The 17,662-nt window shown below is 31.0% G+C and overlaps 1 protein-coding gene across 3 annotated transcripts in view; it reads left to right on the top strand.

The window, feature by feature from the left end:
* Positions 1 to 4,997: 4,997 nt before the first annotated feature.
* LOC118069481 (zinc finger protein rotund-like) overlaps positions 4,998 to 17,662 on the top strand; it is a 72,690-nt gene continuing 60,025 nt past the window's right edge. For all 3 annotated transcript variants that reach the window (XM_035087625.1, XM_035087624.1, XM_035087623.1), the window contains exon 1: positions 4,998 to 6,027. In XM_035087625.1, the coding sequence (XP_034943516.1) occupies positions 5,851 to 6,027 (177 nt within the window). In that variant the 5' untranslated portion in view covers positions 4,998 to 5,850. The remainder of the gene's footprint in view (positions 6,028 to 17,662) is intronic.

Genomic DNA, 17,662 nt, shown 5'->3' with positions numbered 1-17,662 from the left:
ACTATCACAGAACAGTTATCCTAGCAAAGACCTCATTACCCTTAACTATAAAAAAAAAGTTTCATGAAATTCCACCGTTTTCTTCATCTTCTTCTATAACTGCAGTCCAACTTTAGAAAAAAAATCTATTGTCTATAAAAACATGACTTCCCGGTTTAATACCTAATCTATTTTACAGTAGAATCGACTGCAAAAAAGTCCTGCAATTAGAAGCATATCAAAAGGATTCTCTTCGCTATTTCACAACAAAATGAATTGAGAATTTTTTTAGCTTATTATTTTTCATTATTAATTAATCGAAATATTTTCACGAAGTGAAAGAAAAGTATTTTCAACTTCTTCTAAACCTCACAACAGCACAAAACACCAACCTGCTCTGTAACTTTATGTTAAATAAAGCTAATTTTCATTGGTTGAATATCCATCAATCAACATAAATGTTTGCAAGATTTCTTTAATATCCCGCACCAACTGACGTCGAATCTGGGGAACAAAAAAAAATGAAATTTTAATTTTTTTTTTCTAGCAAATTTGGTGAAATCAAAAGTAAGAATCACTATGAAATCAAGAAGGAGCACCCATCACCATCCTGGGAGAAAAAAAAACAGTTGGGAAGCAGAAAAAAAAACAAGAATCCATACGATGGCGGCACGAAGAGTTGGAGGAGTTTCAGAGGGAATTGAAGAGGAGGAGAAGGAGGAGCAGGAGGATATAAGTGTCATGGCGTCGATGGTACATCAGGAACAGGACTAGAGTATAGCATAGAAAAGGAAAAAGTCAACCCCTTGGGTCCGGGTGGAGTCGTGGAAACAACATCGTAGAATCCTTCATATAGCAGAGGTAACTCCCTTGTGTCTCTCTTACTCACTTCCTCTTCTGGCTTTTGTTTTCCTCCTGAGGATCACGTTTTTTGTTATGATGCGCGTGCGGTGGGCGAGGCCAGATCCTCAAGATCTCCACCAATGGAATGGATGGTTACGCCTCCACAGACGCTCTCTTCTTCGCGCCCTCCAACATTCCCTCTTTCCCTCTTTCTTTAAACTGCCTCCTCGAGTGGGTTGAAAGCCCAAGAACCTGCGCCAGGTGTTTGGGGTGTAGAAATGACAATGGTGGACGTTCTTCACAAGCTTTTCAATGTAAATAAGCTACTATTTTAACTTAAATCATATTTTTTTAAAATTAAGTCATTAAGTAAGTGAGGAAAAAATTTCCTTCATGAGAAACTCGTAAGTTTTGTTCAAATATCAAATTCAGATTAATAATTAAGCTCAACGTGCTGGTCATGGATAGCAGAATAATCAATTCTCCAAATAAAGTTCTGGACTCTTGGCAATAGCAGTGGATCCATATGGAAGAACAGAATAACTTAATAAACATTCTGTGGCTTTTTCATGGAATATAAGATTAGAATAATTGATATTATTTTGAATTCAAGATGAACTTTTAATGATGAAAAATCCAAGTTCAGCATGAATATCAGATGTGATCGATCTCTGGAATGACATTTATTTTAAATTGGAGTCTGTAAGTTGAAGAAGTAGTGTTGGGTAGGCTATATTGCTTGGAGATTCTTCTTCTCTTCTTCTCGACGATGGTTACTCTTGTCTGTTCTCTCGTTGCCGACAAAAAGGGACCTGAAATTCCCCAGATACAAGTCTCAGTGACGCCATGAGACGATCTTGATGCTTTTTATTGTACCTGCCAATCTTACGGAATATATTAACAATCTTCTTAGTCTTATGGAAGTAACTGATTGCTGAATAAATAATAAAAAACAAAATATATGCTAAGGAATTGTTCAGGATCGTTTGTGATCGGTATGCGGGTGAAGCTTTGAATAATCCTTATGCGTATTGCCTTTTTCCATTTGCCATACGACTTGTGTATCTTTCTCATCATACAGTTAAATAATGTATCAATCACTTTAAATTATCTTTTTTAGATCATTCTTCACTTTAAACTTGATGAAGTCTTACCTTTATCATCAACAGATATGTTCATTTGATTTTATCAGTAATATACACCAGTGAAATTAAATTTAGCAAATTGGATTTGAACTAGTAATCAACATCTAGAGCTTTTTTTCTACCACATGGAGTAAGAAAATGATACAAATACCATTCTTTTGGATTTCATTTATAAAAATAATATTTTAAAGAAATACTTGTAAAAGAATTTTGATCTTATATTGAAATTCTTTGAAAAAGATTGAAAGAATTCATTGAAGAATCCAGACAAAACTAAGAAGCCCTAATTGAAAAATCGCACGTTCTCTTTTTAAATACATTCCTTTAAAGCTTGAGAATGTATTAAAAACATAGCTCAAGTAAAACTTGACCGTGACCTCAAAAATGTTTGATTGTTTTGACAGAAACTTGAGTTTTTTTTGTAAGTCTCTAACAATATATGTGTTATAGGATCAGGGAAAGAAAGAGAGAGTTGCAAATACATAATAGAGAATGAAAGCAAAAACAAAAAACCCCCCTTGTACCTATTTCCGACGACGTCCTTGAACTCTCTCCCATTGACCGAAAAAGCATGTCGAAGTTTTTCTTTCAGTGACAACGACGACGACGACGATGGAGACACGGATGTCTTAGCAAAAGCGTCTGCAGGACGAAACGAGCTGCTTCTTACCAGCTACTTGTTAGGTTGAAGACTCTGCTGGAGTCTACAGTGTATAAATAATACTCTGATTCATTCCCATATTTTTTTAATTCACTTTTTAGCAATCTTGTTACTACATTATCACTTTTTTTAAGATCTATCATTTTCTTTTGCTCTATTATTTCTAGACACACTTAATAAATACTGAAGAACAATTTTTTTTAATATCAAAAAGTTTTGAAGAAGTAAACATTAGTTTTACAAACAAAAATGACGTTTGATAATTTTTTGCATAAAACTTTGAGTTACTCCAGTAACGAAACTATTATGAATAAAAGTGTTTGATAATTTTTTCCATGTTTTTAATGTCTAAATATTTAGAGAAGAGTAAATATACTAAAAAAGTAAACTTGGGTGCTGAAGAAGGGAAATTTTTTACCGAAAATGGTTCAATTGGAGTGGGAAATAAAAAAAATTTCGAGGTCATTATGTCGGTTAGTAAGGGTGACTTTTTGCTTTGCGTATACAAGCAGATCAACTTCCATGACCTTACTTAAGTATTTACTTCTTAGGGTGTCAACAGAGTATCATGAAGAATTAGAAAGATTACTTATTCATTTTTCTATTTTATGATCAATAAATAAAGTTGCTTTTTCACTGGCTATTTTAGTATTGGATATTTGTTTTTTTTTTTTGCTTTAGACGTGGAAACTATGATGAGAAGTTAGCAAAACGGTTAATTAATTGAAAGCGTTCACATAAATTCATGACATTTACACATACTCGGTGGAAGTAGGGATTGCAAGCTGCACTGGTACAGTTGTTTAGTATTCGATTGGTCAAACACGATTTTAATTGAATGGAACATGAGCATCATGGATACTTGCCATTAATTAAGATTCCTACTATTTGCAATAACTATCGATACCATGTGTACATCGTAAGATAGCAATATCCATAATTAATCTCGTCGTGTAGATGTTAACTGCTGCATCAGGTTATTTTAATTATTTATGAAAATTACCGTTGAAATAAACCTTGTATGTTATTGAAGTTTTCTTTAATTATCAAGTCAAAAAGTAATAACAATAACTCATACATTGATCAAGATGTGTAAAAGTTAGAAAGTTTATTAGAAATTTCCCATTTTAAGATAATCACGCTTCAAATTTTTTAATAGTTATTTATATGTTTAAAAATTTTCTAGCTCTTTAATGAATATTTATTGTCAATCTTATTGCAATTATCCATTGGTATGATAATATACTATATCTCTAAGCTGTTGTATAATAGAGTAATTTAATTTTTTTCTACTAATAATGATCATTTAAAAAATATCACAAAAAGCTTCACCCTAGATCATTTATTTTTCACTTTCTCACCTTAAAGTGCTTAACCTCATGAATTGAATATAATAATTATCATTAATTACAACTGATATTTTTTTATAAGCTCACATTAAAAATATTTGAAAGAAATTCAAAACGTAATCATTCTTTTTTTTTTCATTACCGTTGACGTCAAGTTTGTAAAAATAAACTTCTATAATCATCTTAGCAATGTGTGGTATTTCTGTTTGTCATTACTCCTTCACTGATAAATATATATATATATATATTCTTAATAAATTCGATTCTAAAAAGAAAATAAACATTGATGCTTCCAAATTCTTATTCAAGTATCATCAGCGAAGCCTCTCCCACTTTGCGCGATTCACTCACTGTGTCTCTCCCACTTCTATTCTCCCTCTTTCTCTACACCACATCCTCACGTAAGTGATAAAGGAATGGGCATAGCCAGACACGAAATATCACGAAACTTTACGAATGCGCACGAACTGCTGTTCGAATCCCGGCTCCCGCGTCAGTGTAGACGCCGCGTTCGCGGTCCACGGTTCATTATTTCCGGGCGGAGTGTGTAATTTTTTTTGCCGTATTTCGGCAGTATCGTAAACTCCAAAAATCACTTGGCTTTGGTGAATAATGTTCAGTGATATCTGACAATCTCATCTATAAAGGTGTACAAGATAATATATAATAAAAAAAGTCATAACTAACCATATTAGTTTGTCAAAAAAAAAAGTATCATAAAAAATGGCTGAAAAAACTTGAAGGTTGAGAATCAAGTTCCCGCCAAATGATGCTAAAATGCGATCAGAAATGTTAAGATTGTTGTGGAATTCTTTAGTTAATGTAAAGGATATCATATACGAAATGAATTCTGGTGGTTTTTTTGATAAAAGAACAATGAAATTGTGTAAAACAAGTTCGACGGTGAGATAAATAAAAAAAAATTCTCAACTTATAACAGTCTGAATATATTGCATTTATAAATAATTATATGATAGTAGAATGATTACATTCATCTTAAAAAAAATGGCTGTTAAATAAAACAATGCTTCAGTGTTAGAAAAAAAAGTAGAGAGTGAGAAAAAGTACATAGTGTGCAATAGAGAAAAATTATTTAATAAAAGCAAATAATTTTAAGAGTGATGAAGAGATAATATTGTAAAGAATATTGGGATTATCTAGTCAAAAAAAAACGAATCATTCAACGAAAAGAAGTACAGTTTGGTTCGTTACATGGAAAACCGAATAATAAAGTAAAAGAGAGGTTAGAGACTAGCGAATTCCCAGAAAAGAAAAGGTTATAGCGATAATAACTGTAGAAACGTAAATAATAGAAAGTCTTTTCAATTGGAAACATACATAACTCAATGCTAACAAAACATTGTTAGTGAGGTTATTTAGAAGATCGAATATAACGTTATTAAATTGCATGTAAACAAAAATTACTGGACAGTATTCTTCTTCATCAATTGCTACAAATAACGTGTGCGTAAAAATTCCTCAACTCTATTTTGTCTTTTGTGTTTACATATCGAAAATGAGTGTTTTCAGTGATGAAACAGCAAAACAAACTAAAACTTAGGATTAAATTAATAGTGAAATATATTATCTACAGTGCATCTATTAGTTAAGAGGTGTCGTGCAATTAAAATATTTACAATAATCAAATTAGATTAATAATAATTACGTAATTAAATATAAAATTGTTATATTAGTGCTGAGTAGTTAATTACTGATTAATCATTTTCAAAATAATCATTGATTAATTTAGTAATGGATTTGAAGTTTTTGGAAGCAAATTTAAGAATGATTAAACGTATTAATCAATAAATGGATTACATGATTATTTAGAATCACGTGCAAGAGAAATTTCAAAATTTCTGCTAAGACTATAATGTATCCTTGGTACAGGGAAAGCGTTGCAGCAGCTGCTGCTGCCGGTCTTGGAGGCCCTGTTGGTGTTGTTGGTTCAGGATTTTGTTCTACAGCTCCTGGACAAGGTGCTACGACTATTAAAACAGAGAGTGGATATTCTGACTGCATGCTTGCTCTCGATTACGTCCAGAGTAAGGTGAGTACTTGAATATTTTATATATATATATTTGTGTTTGCGTAATTTTATCAAGATTAAGAAATATTGGAGAATTAAGTGAGATTGATTATTATTTCTCTTTCTATTTGACATCATTAAAAGTTATTCATTTGAAAAAAAAAAAAAAAATAACTTGAACGTTAATTAATATAAAAGTAGGAATGATAAGATCGATAATCATTGGAGAAGTTGACAAACTTATAACAACATAAATTGGAAAGGTAATGGTAAGGCAAAATGTAGGATAATATGTGTATGAATATGAAAAATATTCAGAGATGAAAAGTTGTAAATAAAAGTGCTGCATAATACGCGGGGGTTCTTATGGTTTCCCCTTCGTCCCGTCCCGCCACTTTTCCGCTCGACAACCATAAGTACACAACCGTTCATTAACTCTCATAAAAAGCTGACATTATCGCCGTTTGTCCGCATGAGCACGAGCGAGAGAAACTGACACCTTTTTTTTTGTCTCTTTCTCTTTCTCTATTGCATCCTCATGATGATGCGCAAGTTTTTTTTGTTGTTCTATTCATAACTCGCGAATTAATCATGTCAATTGCATTACAATATATCTGTTTTTTATCCCATTATACCAACATTTTTTATTTTTAAAATCATTCAATTATTACAATGATGATATTTTTTCAATAATCTGTTGAATCTAATGTGTAATTTATCATGTCTTAATTTGATTAGCACGAAAGAAAAAATAAGTACGTGTTAATAATATAAAGATAATAAAGCTGTTGTTTTATAATAAATAATAATTTATAAGGTAATAACGTTTGCTTATTAAAGATTGATTACTCTAGATAATATTTAAATGGGTATCAGTTAAATTAATTTTACTTAATTAATCCGTTATTTACAGACAAAATAAAGCTATAGAAAATATTTTTTTTCATCTAGTGGAAAGAGTTTTGCAGATGCATATCACTGGTAACATGATTAAGTAAATGATAGCTCTCTATAAAAGCTATAATTTAGATTAATTTCTTGATAAAAAGGTATTACGTTCTGCTTAATTGATTTTTTAACAATAAGAAAAGATTTTAGTATAATTTAGTAGAAAGCTCCAAGTGATTTATCAACAAGAATCTTTATAGAGATATTTGATGTTTCAATGCTATAAATCAGTTGTTAAAGATTCTTGTTGATTTATACTACGATTAACCGTTCTTTTTATTCAATTTATAATTGTCGGTGGGTAATTAAAGGTGTCGTTGAACCTAGAATAACATGACTGTTCTGAGTAAATACTACAGCTTGCGTGCATGTTAAAAATCTATAGTGTAGTCAGCGGTTTACATATTTGTATATTTTACTTAGTTCCTGCAATTCTACTCTTATCTTTCTCTTTATTTATTCTACATTCGATCGTTTTCTTCATTGCTATGTACTACATATACTGATTTCCTTATGTCCTTTCGTCTCTCATCTTTTCCCTTCTTTCTTTTTTCTTTCTTTTATTCCCCATTTTTTTCAACACCCTTCTCAATTCTTCATATTAACTTTCCTGGTTTATTTGTGAATATAATAAATAGATATCACGATTCAATTCTACTCTGCACCCCTCGGTCAATCCACATAAGGAATATGTGAAAATAAATGCGCTTGTACTCTCTCATAAATTCTCATAAATCTGAATACAATTAACTCCTTCACATGTTGATTTTTCCGCTTGAAATATAACATGGGCTATTTCCTCTTGGTAAATATTACACTTTTCATATTGAAATAAAATTCCTTATCATTCATTTCAATTTTTTTTAATTGGAATTTTTTTTTATTAAATTAGTGTCTTGAATAAAATATTTATTAATCAATGAAATTAATGATAATAAGTGTTATTTAATTTTACGTCATTAATTGCTAATATTAAATGACTTTATAACTGACTATAGTTTGATAATAATAGCTTAATAATAAATAGTCTTGTAATTAACTTTTTTAACCATTATTACATCCTAAATGCTATAATATTATTGAACTCATAGTAACAAAAAACAGATTTATTCTGTGAAAGACATAAATATCTAAGAATAAAACGTGACTTTGACATTTATACACTTTGGTATGATATGCATTTTTTTTTTTAGTTTATTTTCAAGTTGAAGGCGGCCATTTGCTCGGCATAAGGCACATAAATCCATAAATGGCATCTGTAGACGTTAGTTGTTTTAACAAGTTTCCAAATTCGGATTCTCTTAGGGTCCTTTTTTAATTTTTCACTTTCTTAGGTCTCTCTTATTTTTTTTGTTTCAAGGCACAATAATCATTTTTTTGCATTATTAATACCTAGCAGGTTTATGACGTGAAAAAATAATTACAAAATTTTTTGCTAATGTTTTTTAGTCAAGTACATCATATTTTCACAGTTAGAAAGCACCCCATCATAAGGTATAATGGGGTACTCTTCTAAGATAAACAAAAATGAGCTCAGGTCTTGCGTTGATTTTATTTTATAATTATTTGTAATATTGATGAATGTTCATTACAATTATTACAATAACAAAGAGAGTATTATAGGCAAATGATGATTTTTTAGTTGAAGCAAATCCAGGTGGTGGTACCTTATGTTGTGTACTCATTCCCTTAAACAACAGGATATGTTACTACTGTCATCAATAGTACCGGCATAATATTTTATTTAAAATAATAAAAAATACGACAAAAGTTCTAAGCTAGATAATTTTAAAATTCTAAGAGTACTCTTTCATTTGAACGAAATTTAATGAAAAATGTAATTTAATCTCGTCTGGCATTACTCTTACCTCTAAAAGAAGAGTAGATAAGTAAAAAATGTCTGATAAAAGGTGAAAAAAAAGGAAAAGAAGGGGTGCGGATTGGTTGAAAGTCAAGTGTCCAGAGGTGGAAACTAGAGAATCCAAGCGTATCATTGGTAGCTGGGGGGGAGAGATAAAGAGGTTGGTCTTGAAAAGCTTAGAGGAAGACAAAAGAGTACTCGCGAATAACGAGGAAAGTAGTCGTAAGTTTATAAAGAAACAAGAGAGAGAGGATGCGGATGGCGTGTGGAGGGTATGTAGGCGTGTCGCAGGTGCGCGTAGGTGGAGGGGCGTGGTAGATTGCACGCCATTGGTGGGAGATGATACGTACGGGTGACCGGAAGTGGGGGGATACCAAACAGCAATACTCGGTGGTGGTGATTGTGGCTGTGCACCGGCGAACAAAAACTATATCTGAGTGCGACTTGGCAAAAAGCTGCCAGGTGGCATTGCGTCGTGTTTCAAGGGGTGAGTAGCGACGCGGCTGCACAGCACGTATTACGACTGGTATGGGGAGATACCAACTCCACAAGGGAAGAAGAACTCAGAAAGCATGTCTGAGTTTTAGATGAGGCGTCTGGGAAAATGTGCCATTTTTACTTAGAAACTTAAAATTCATGAAAAAGACTAACGAAAATCATGATAAACTTTTTCCCTTCAATCCTTCATATTTTATTTTATAAAAATGATAAATTCACGAGTTTGATAAAAATCATGACAACTGTAATCAAAGTTTAGCTGAGTATGAAAAAAGAATTATTTCACTACACTTTGATAAAATAATGCAAAGTGCAAATAAAATAGTAGACTGATTGAAATGATAATTACAGCTTTTTACCAAACGTATATTTAAAATTTCACGATAGCGTAACATCACAAATAAAATATATTTCACATTTTAATTGTCTTGGAGTAAATTCATACATACATAAGAAAAGAGGAAAGAAGAGGTCATAAGGTGATATACGTGCAAGGCGATAAGTGCAAGTAACGTTAGCGTGTGGGAAAGGTACAAAGATACAAACGTAATATCACGTATAGAAATCACGATAAACTGTAGGTCGTACAAACAACTAATACTTGGTTCTATAATATAAAGGATATCGTTGAGCTCGTGTGTGCAACCCTCTTCGCATTACTTTAGCTGTCACTTAGGTCTTTAACCACAGCCGGATGCCCGCGCCTTCTTTTTCTACCTCTTGTGTTTCTGCCGGCTGTAATTGCCGGATTATATTGTTTTAAATTCATTTTCACAGAAATACACGAGAATAAGTCTAAGAAATGCATTTTTCCGGTTAAAAAATCCTCATTTCTACTATCAAACTATTTTAACTTGTCATCATATTTTGTATTTTTTTAATTACTGACCGATAATTCCGAGCAAGCAGTAAGTTATGTTTCATTTGATCAAATGAAACCCATGCTTTCATCAAGTAAAAATGAATAAATTGCCAAGTAAATGAAACTAGCCTCAATATCAAGGTTGTAGGGAGAAAAAAAAATTCAAGCATAAATTAATTAGATAATTAATCGTGTAATGGACTTTAATTGGATCCTGTTAAGTGTCAGTGTTGTGTAATCTACTGAAGAAAATCTCAGTAACCGATCGCGACTTATACGATAGGCACAGGCACCATAATCTCGTCTTCCTCTTCTTTCTTAAGAGCCCGCGAACTTGTTTGATTGTAGATAACACAAGATTTAGCAGATTCGATGCATCCATTGATATTGGTATGGACTTGCTTACCGGCTTGTTAAGAAAACGATAACTCGATAACAAAACTAAAGGGGTTATCTTCTACATTTTCAACGTCATGACAAAAATTATCTCAACAACATTTAACGCCCATAATGACTACAAACTTTGTGCTGTAATCATTTGTAAATGTACTGAAAGCAGTCTAGATACTATTCATATTGAATTCAAAGCTCTAGCTTGACCACCGATCTCGATTCTCTAACTTCTATTTATTACTTTACTAACATAGATTAATCATTTATATGATTAAATAAAATTTATCTAATAATTTAATATCAAGTAAAATATTTTTTAAAACAGATAAAATCATTTTCTATAATTGCAGTAAAATGAAAATTAATTTTAATTAAATGTTTAAATAAAAAATATTAACAATAGTAGATGAATTGGTATCTCAGAATAAAAATAGGAGTTTGTACCATCAGAATAGAAATTCAAAATAGTTCGATAGTTTACCGTCGCGTGGCGTTAGTGCCTTATCCGTCGGTGTACCAAAGTAGACAAGCTTATCACAACTAGACATTCAGTAAATCTAAATTTCAAATATATGATAAAATCTTACTTGTTAAAAATGTTTTTTAATTCATTCGATAATATACTACAATTTTCTTTGTTAATATCATTTATAAAAAAAAAAATATTGTACATTCTTTCAACAGCTTTTTATTACCTCATATTTTCATCATGTTAAGTATTTCTTATATATTCTTATCAAGGTTTTATCATGTTGTTATTCAATTGAATTCGTTTCCACAAGTGAGAAACATTATTTTACTCTATCAATATCAAATAATTTACTATTTCATTCTTTAAAATCTGTTGTAGTTATCTCAAGATTATTTTAAAACAAAATTTGAAAGAATTGTAATTTAATATACTGATATTAGAAATCAAAAATTAGATGAAAAAAAAAAATTTTCTGCTTAAATTAAATGAAACTTTAAATGATTGTAGTTAGGGTAGTAATCAAAGAACCGCAGAATTAAAAGCGGGGTTTAATAGCTGGTTGGTTAAACAGTAGCGGCATTGTGCGATATATTTAGTAGAAGAGAGTGAAGAAGAGTTGAGGGATAAAGTGAGGGAGAGAAAGAGTGGATAAAGATGACTTAAGAGTAAAGAAAATATAATATACACTGTATAACATTACTCATATTCTACTTTTACGATCTTACACTGTGGAATCGGCACTTGTAAGTTGTGTGAATAGAGTTTATAATATCCAAGTGGTCTGACATGTTTCTTTGAAGCGTCGGTGGCATAGAAGTTATAACTTCATCAACTTTAGATCTATTTTTTGTTCCATTTTAAATTGTACTAAATAATTTATTTAAATCTTTTAATTCATTCAGTAGTCATCATGATCATAGAAAGGTAATTTTGATGTTTCTAAATGTCCTGGAAAAAAATTAATTGACAGTCGAAAAAAAAATTGATGGAAGCATTATTCATTAAATGCAATAAAGAATGGAGAAATAAAAAAAAAAGAAGAAATATCGTAAAAATTCCTAGAACGGTTCGCAGATTTATTTAACAAATAAAAAGTTATGTTTTTGAGGTATTCTTGAAGACTTTGAGAAGCTTCTGGACAACCGTAGTGGGTATTGCGAGACAGTTATGACTGTGCCTCTCGGACTCGTCAGTTGTTTTGTGTTGACTCTTGTTTTTATTACTCACTCCTCCTTTTCTTGATCTTCAGCTACCGCTTGGTGTCCGGTCCCCAAGTATACTCCAGGATGCTCCTCCTTTTTGTTTATCTCTTTTACTCCTTTAGACTCTTCGAAGGCTGCATCATCTTCTTCACTTTATCCTCCGACGCCGCGTGGGCTCGTTCATTTTCTTATTTTCATGTTTATTATTTTTTTTTCGCTTCTGCATTTTGCTTCTGAGTCTCATCCTCTTCTTCTTGCCGCGACTACGCTGCGGTCCAGTGAGACAAACGAAGAAAGATAGTGAATAGAAAACGAAGAGAGATAAAGAAAGAAGAAGATCTTGGTTGAAAGGATGCCGACGCTCGCGTACGGTAGCCGTTCACCGGCAGACTGTACCCAATTATTCCAGCGTGCTATACTAATGCCATGGACCTCACTTGTCCTATAATACGATAGCCTTTCTTCCCCTTCATCTTCTCATTCTCACAAGTAAAAGCTAAGCCTTTGAACTGCAAAACTTGCCGATTTGACGTCACGATTTTGGTATCCACTCCTTTGCTCTATATTCAATTAGAAGTATCTCATTTTTAAATTAAATCCACATTTCACAATAGTAGAACGTTAGGTTCTTTTTCTGTCAGTTATTATTCAAATTTTCAAAACTTTTTACATTACAAATTACAATTAATTAATTAAATCCAAATTTCTTATTACTAATTAAATTATTTCTAACGTCAAAGCTTTTATAAATAAAACTTATTCAGAATTAATTTCATTCATTTTTTGGAAATTAATAATACTTAATTTTAGTGACAATTGTTTGGGGTTACTTTTGACAAAATAAATGCTTTATTTTCGTTGATCAGAAACAGTCAAAGAAGCAATGTCAACGTTAAGGATTGTATTAATCAAGAACTGTCACTTGTGAGTTGGTTTAGATCAGAGGAGTATGAAGGGTAGAATAAAATTGTGACGACCATGATGACACAGAATAACAGTATGACGACTGCTGCAAAAGTGAAGAGAAAGACCAGAGATCATGAAAGAGAATCGGCAGAAGAAAGGAACTCGAAAATAAGGGGGTGAAAGGCGGGACGGAAGCCAGCAAGCCAGAAGAGAGACATGACACGGATTCTGGCCACCAAGTTGGGGTGGATCTGCCGATGACGTCGAGAAATGACGCAAAAAAATAGCTGCCAGACGCGACGGCGACGGATTCTCTAGCCTCCGGCGGCAAACAATTCGATTGTTTAGTTAGGACGATTGTCAGTTAATAAATGATTTTGCCTTCGTGAAAACTTTTTTTTCTTATTCTCATTTTTCAAAATTTTTTTCTTCGTTTAGAAAACCACCTATGACATTTTTCAGCTCTGGATAATTTTCACCAAAGATTTATCAAGCTGAAGCAAACCTTCAACATTTTTATAATGGTGTGTGTTTAATCAAGTTATTTCAAATGAGTCTATCAAATCAGTAGATAGTAAATAATTAGCACTTAATATATTTAAAACTTAAATAATATCAGTTTGAATTAGATTTTTTTATTCTTCAATTCAAAGTATTGGAATAATTTTCATTGTTTAGTTTACTTTTTTTGTTTCAACAAAATTTAATTTATCTAGTTTTTTGTATTATTTTTTCTAAAAATATTAATTATTAATTATCATAATGCAAGTGGATCTACAACTTTATCTTAATTGGAAAAAAATTGAGACCAATTTAAGGCTGTATCTACGGAAGTTGCCTGGATTTTCAATTCCGATCCTAAACATGAATTTAATATCCAGCACCTCGACCCATGCCCTTTTACTGGCAGTTTAATTTTATTGGTTGTCGGACTCGATTATAATACAAGCGGTTTTAAGTAGCTCGTGTTCAACAGCCCCGAAGTATTTCCAATATCCTGCTAAGAAGATTCATTAGTTTATCTTCCTTTTTCATCTCTTTCCATTCGAGTTATTTTTTATCATTCTTTTTTCTTTCTCACTCTTTATGTATCTAAACTTCATTCATACCTTTCGTATTCGCTTTCTGGAGCATCAAGCATAATATAACAAGAGGACCTCATTACTTTCAACTGAATGGAATACTTTTTTTTCGATTTACTTTATCGTTTTTCTGTTTATGCTTAGTTTTATTTTAACATCTTTTATTATTTATCTAATATTTTATCAGTAGCCGTGTCAATGAATCATTCTTACAAGTGTAATAATAAAAATGGATTTTACAAAAGAGAGCTTGTGAAAATATTAGTTGTGTAATCTGAAAGATGCAACTGTGTAGCAGATCTCAGCATTGAATTTTATTACAGTTTATGCATTAAGAATTTCTTTACTTTGAAATATCGATGATGGATTTTCAATGAAAAACCGCAAATCTATACTTTGGAGCAATCATACTTCGTGACTTCCGCTTGTGGAAAACCACATTAATGCCATGTGCATCAATGATTGTTGAAAGAAAAAAAAAATTCGAATTACTATAGAAATAAAATGAAGTGAAAGAAAAAAAAAATTGAAATATAAAAGACAGTCAATCAGTAATTTTAACTATGTTTATGATCCATGATTGGGTAATATATCGTCTGACTCTAACATTTTTCTATCTCATATCTCCAAATTACTGCTATCAACGACCTCTTCTTTACCCTCTAGAGTTTTATCTGAAAAAATATTCATTGCCAATATCATTTATATTTTTAATCTATTTTAAGAATTTTAACTCGTAAACTTCTTTTTTTTTTTATGAACGGTATTCTTTAAATTTTTGATATCGTAATTATTTTGTACATTTTTAGACTTTTTTAATCATTTTTACGATAAACAGATTGAAATAAAAGATTTCCGAGTCTTATGATTACAAGATTAATCAGGAAAATATTGTAGTTTATTATTATATAATTAAAGTCCTTGTTAAAATATGAATATTCGTCGGTAATGTGTTGTTTTCTATATTATAATTCATGGATTTAATAAAGTCCAGACCATTTTGACCCATGTTTATTCAATGCAACAAGTATAACTTACCGTACAATTAGGCTCATCTATACTTGAGATTATCTACATAATTAATTTATGCTAAAGCATTACTTCATTATCAATTCTCACGTTGATACTTATTTATATATTTATTATTTATTTTTTTTTTCCAATGTGTACTAGTTTTTCCCTGGTTATGTTTTGAAAACATATTCATTGGTATTAAAATAATCATGTTAATAATCAATGTCAATTATAATTAGACATAATTGATTCTTAGCATTCGATTTTTAATAAAATATTTAATGACAAATGTATGTTGAAAGGATGCTTTGTGCCAACTTTTGAATGAATCGAGATTTAAACAGAATGAAGCTAGTTTAATCTTAGATGATAGTTTGAAAATGCCTAATGTCTTTGGGACGTGCAGTAAGATCGCGTGCACGCTCTGGGCGGGTTCCGAACCCTAAGGCGACGCCGAGGTCCAAGGACTTGGCCGTTACCGAGAAAATCTCACCGACATGCTGAGATAATCGGATCGCGGGTACCTGAGAGGTGAGAGGGATGATGTGGAGATGAGGGAGAAGGTGATTGAGATTGAAGTCAAGTGGGGGGGAAATATGAAGAAAGTCCTTGAGATTGTAGGAAGCTGATGCATGTCCACATATTGGAGATGTGGTTCATGTAAATATACTACGATAAAAAATATATATTTTATTAGTTAACTCATCATGTATAATCGTGAGGAATTGCTTGAGATTTATACTGTCTGTCTTTATTTTCAAGATGATTTTAATGATGGATTTTAAGGTTTTAAGTTGGTAAAAGTAATTATTTAGTTGTGGTTCTTTTTTATTGAAAAAAATATCAATTTATTGAAACGGGAATATACATAAAAAAATTATTTATTAATTTTTTAATTAAATCGATCCATTTTCTTTAGTTGAATATTATTAATGATATTCTCTTTATCATAATTAACTTGACGAGATTCTGATCTCATTTGATTACTTAAACATAATTAATTATTCTAAATAATCAGATGTATAATTATTAATAGTGTTTATTAATTATTCATTCATATTAATAAGTTATTAAAATTATTGGGTCGTATGATTTCTTTAAATTTTTCAGTCTGTTGATATCTTTCAACTTCAAGATATGATATAGAAAAACTTGTTGAAAAAAAAGGTTAGGTTGTTTTCAAGAATATTTAATCAGCAAAATTGAGAAGCTCAAATGAATGGTTCGAATATTGGATGTTTGTGTGGGTTATGATTATTTACGTATGGGTGAAAAAAAAAAAATTTCAAGAAACATTACAATGGACTTGTTACTGCTGCAGTTTGCATATAAATAGTATCTCACCTTTGCAATTAACCTGCACGTCGTACTCAGGTTAATTGATCTGTAAAAAAAGGGACCAAGCCCTCTGTGGCCCCTCCTAGATATGATTTTCCTTAAGATATGCAAGTACCTGATAATGAAAAAAATTAATATTAATAAATTGTTAATTCATGTTTGATTTATTAAAATTTTAGTAAAATAACAGTTAATTGTAAATTAAATGAATTTTTATCGTTAATCAAAATGATTAACTATGATAAATTAATAAACTAGATTTATTGATTTGATATTTTAATGATTTTCTGAAGAAAAAAAAAATATTATAAAGTAAAAATAAAAAATGTAATTAAATATTTAAACAAATTTAAATTTAAATGAAATAAAAAGAAGAAGTTTACAGAATTTTTATAGATAGTTTAAATAATTAATTCAAGTTGATATAACTTCTCAGTATTAATTTAAAAAAATTTATTTCAAGAGTTAATACCCTATGTAAGATTAAGACACATAAGAAGTGACATTTATAGATGTATATGTTCATGAACAGTTAAAAAAGTAAAATTATCTTGGCTGAGTGCGTCCGAATAAAATCTCCAAGTTGATCAGAGAGTATACGTTTAGTTAATTATCAGAAGGACCTTCTAAAGTTTCTGGACGACCCCCTATAGAGTCTAAGTGAGTGGCTTCAACGTCCGATTAATTATTCACCATACGTAGAACGTTAATTCAATTGAAATAACGTGTGCTGAGGTCTCCCATTCAGACTTCGCTTTTGTAAACATTGTCAATTATTTAAATCTTCATTCTAATTTATAATTAGATAATTAACTCCTTTCAAAGACCCCTAAATTCTTCATTCAAGTTCATGCTAAAAAATTTTTTTACACTCAAAGCATTAATATAATGATTCATTGCTAATGACTAATCACTAATTAGAACTTGATGAAACGTTGGAAATGTTTTATTGAAATATTTTCAAAGACTAATTTTTCTTACATTATTTATTGCCCTACACACACTTCTTACTTGACTTCGGAATTTTCTCTGAGGCGGAAGTGCATGGACTAAGACCGGAGGAGAAGATAGATGTGCGTC

Source organism: Chelonus insularis, unplaced genomic scaffold (genome assembly GCF_013357705.1).
Source record: "Chelonus insularis isolate UGA/USDA-ARS -01 unplaced genomic scaffold, ASM1335770v1 contig_410_pilon, whole genome shotgun sequence".
Taxonomy (NCBI): Eukaryota; Metazoa; Arthropoda; class Insecta; order Hymenoptera; family Braconidae; genus Chelonus; species Chelonus insularis.
This window is presented reverse-complemented; position numbering and strand designations above follow the sequence as displayed.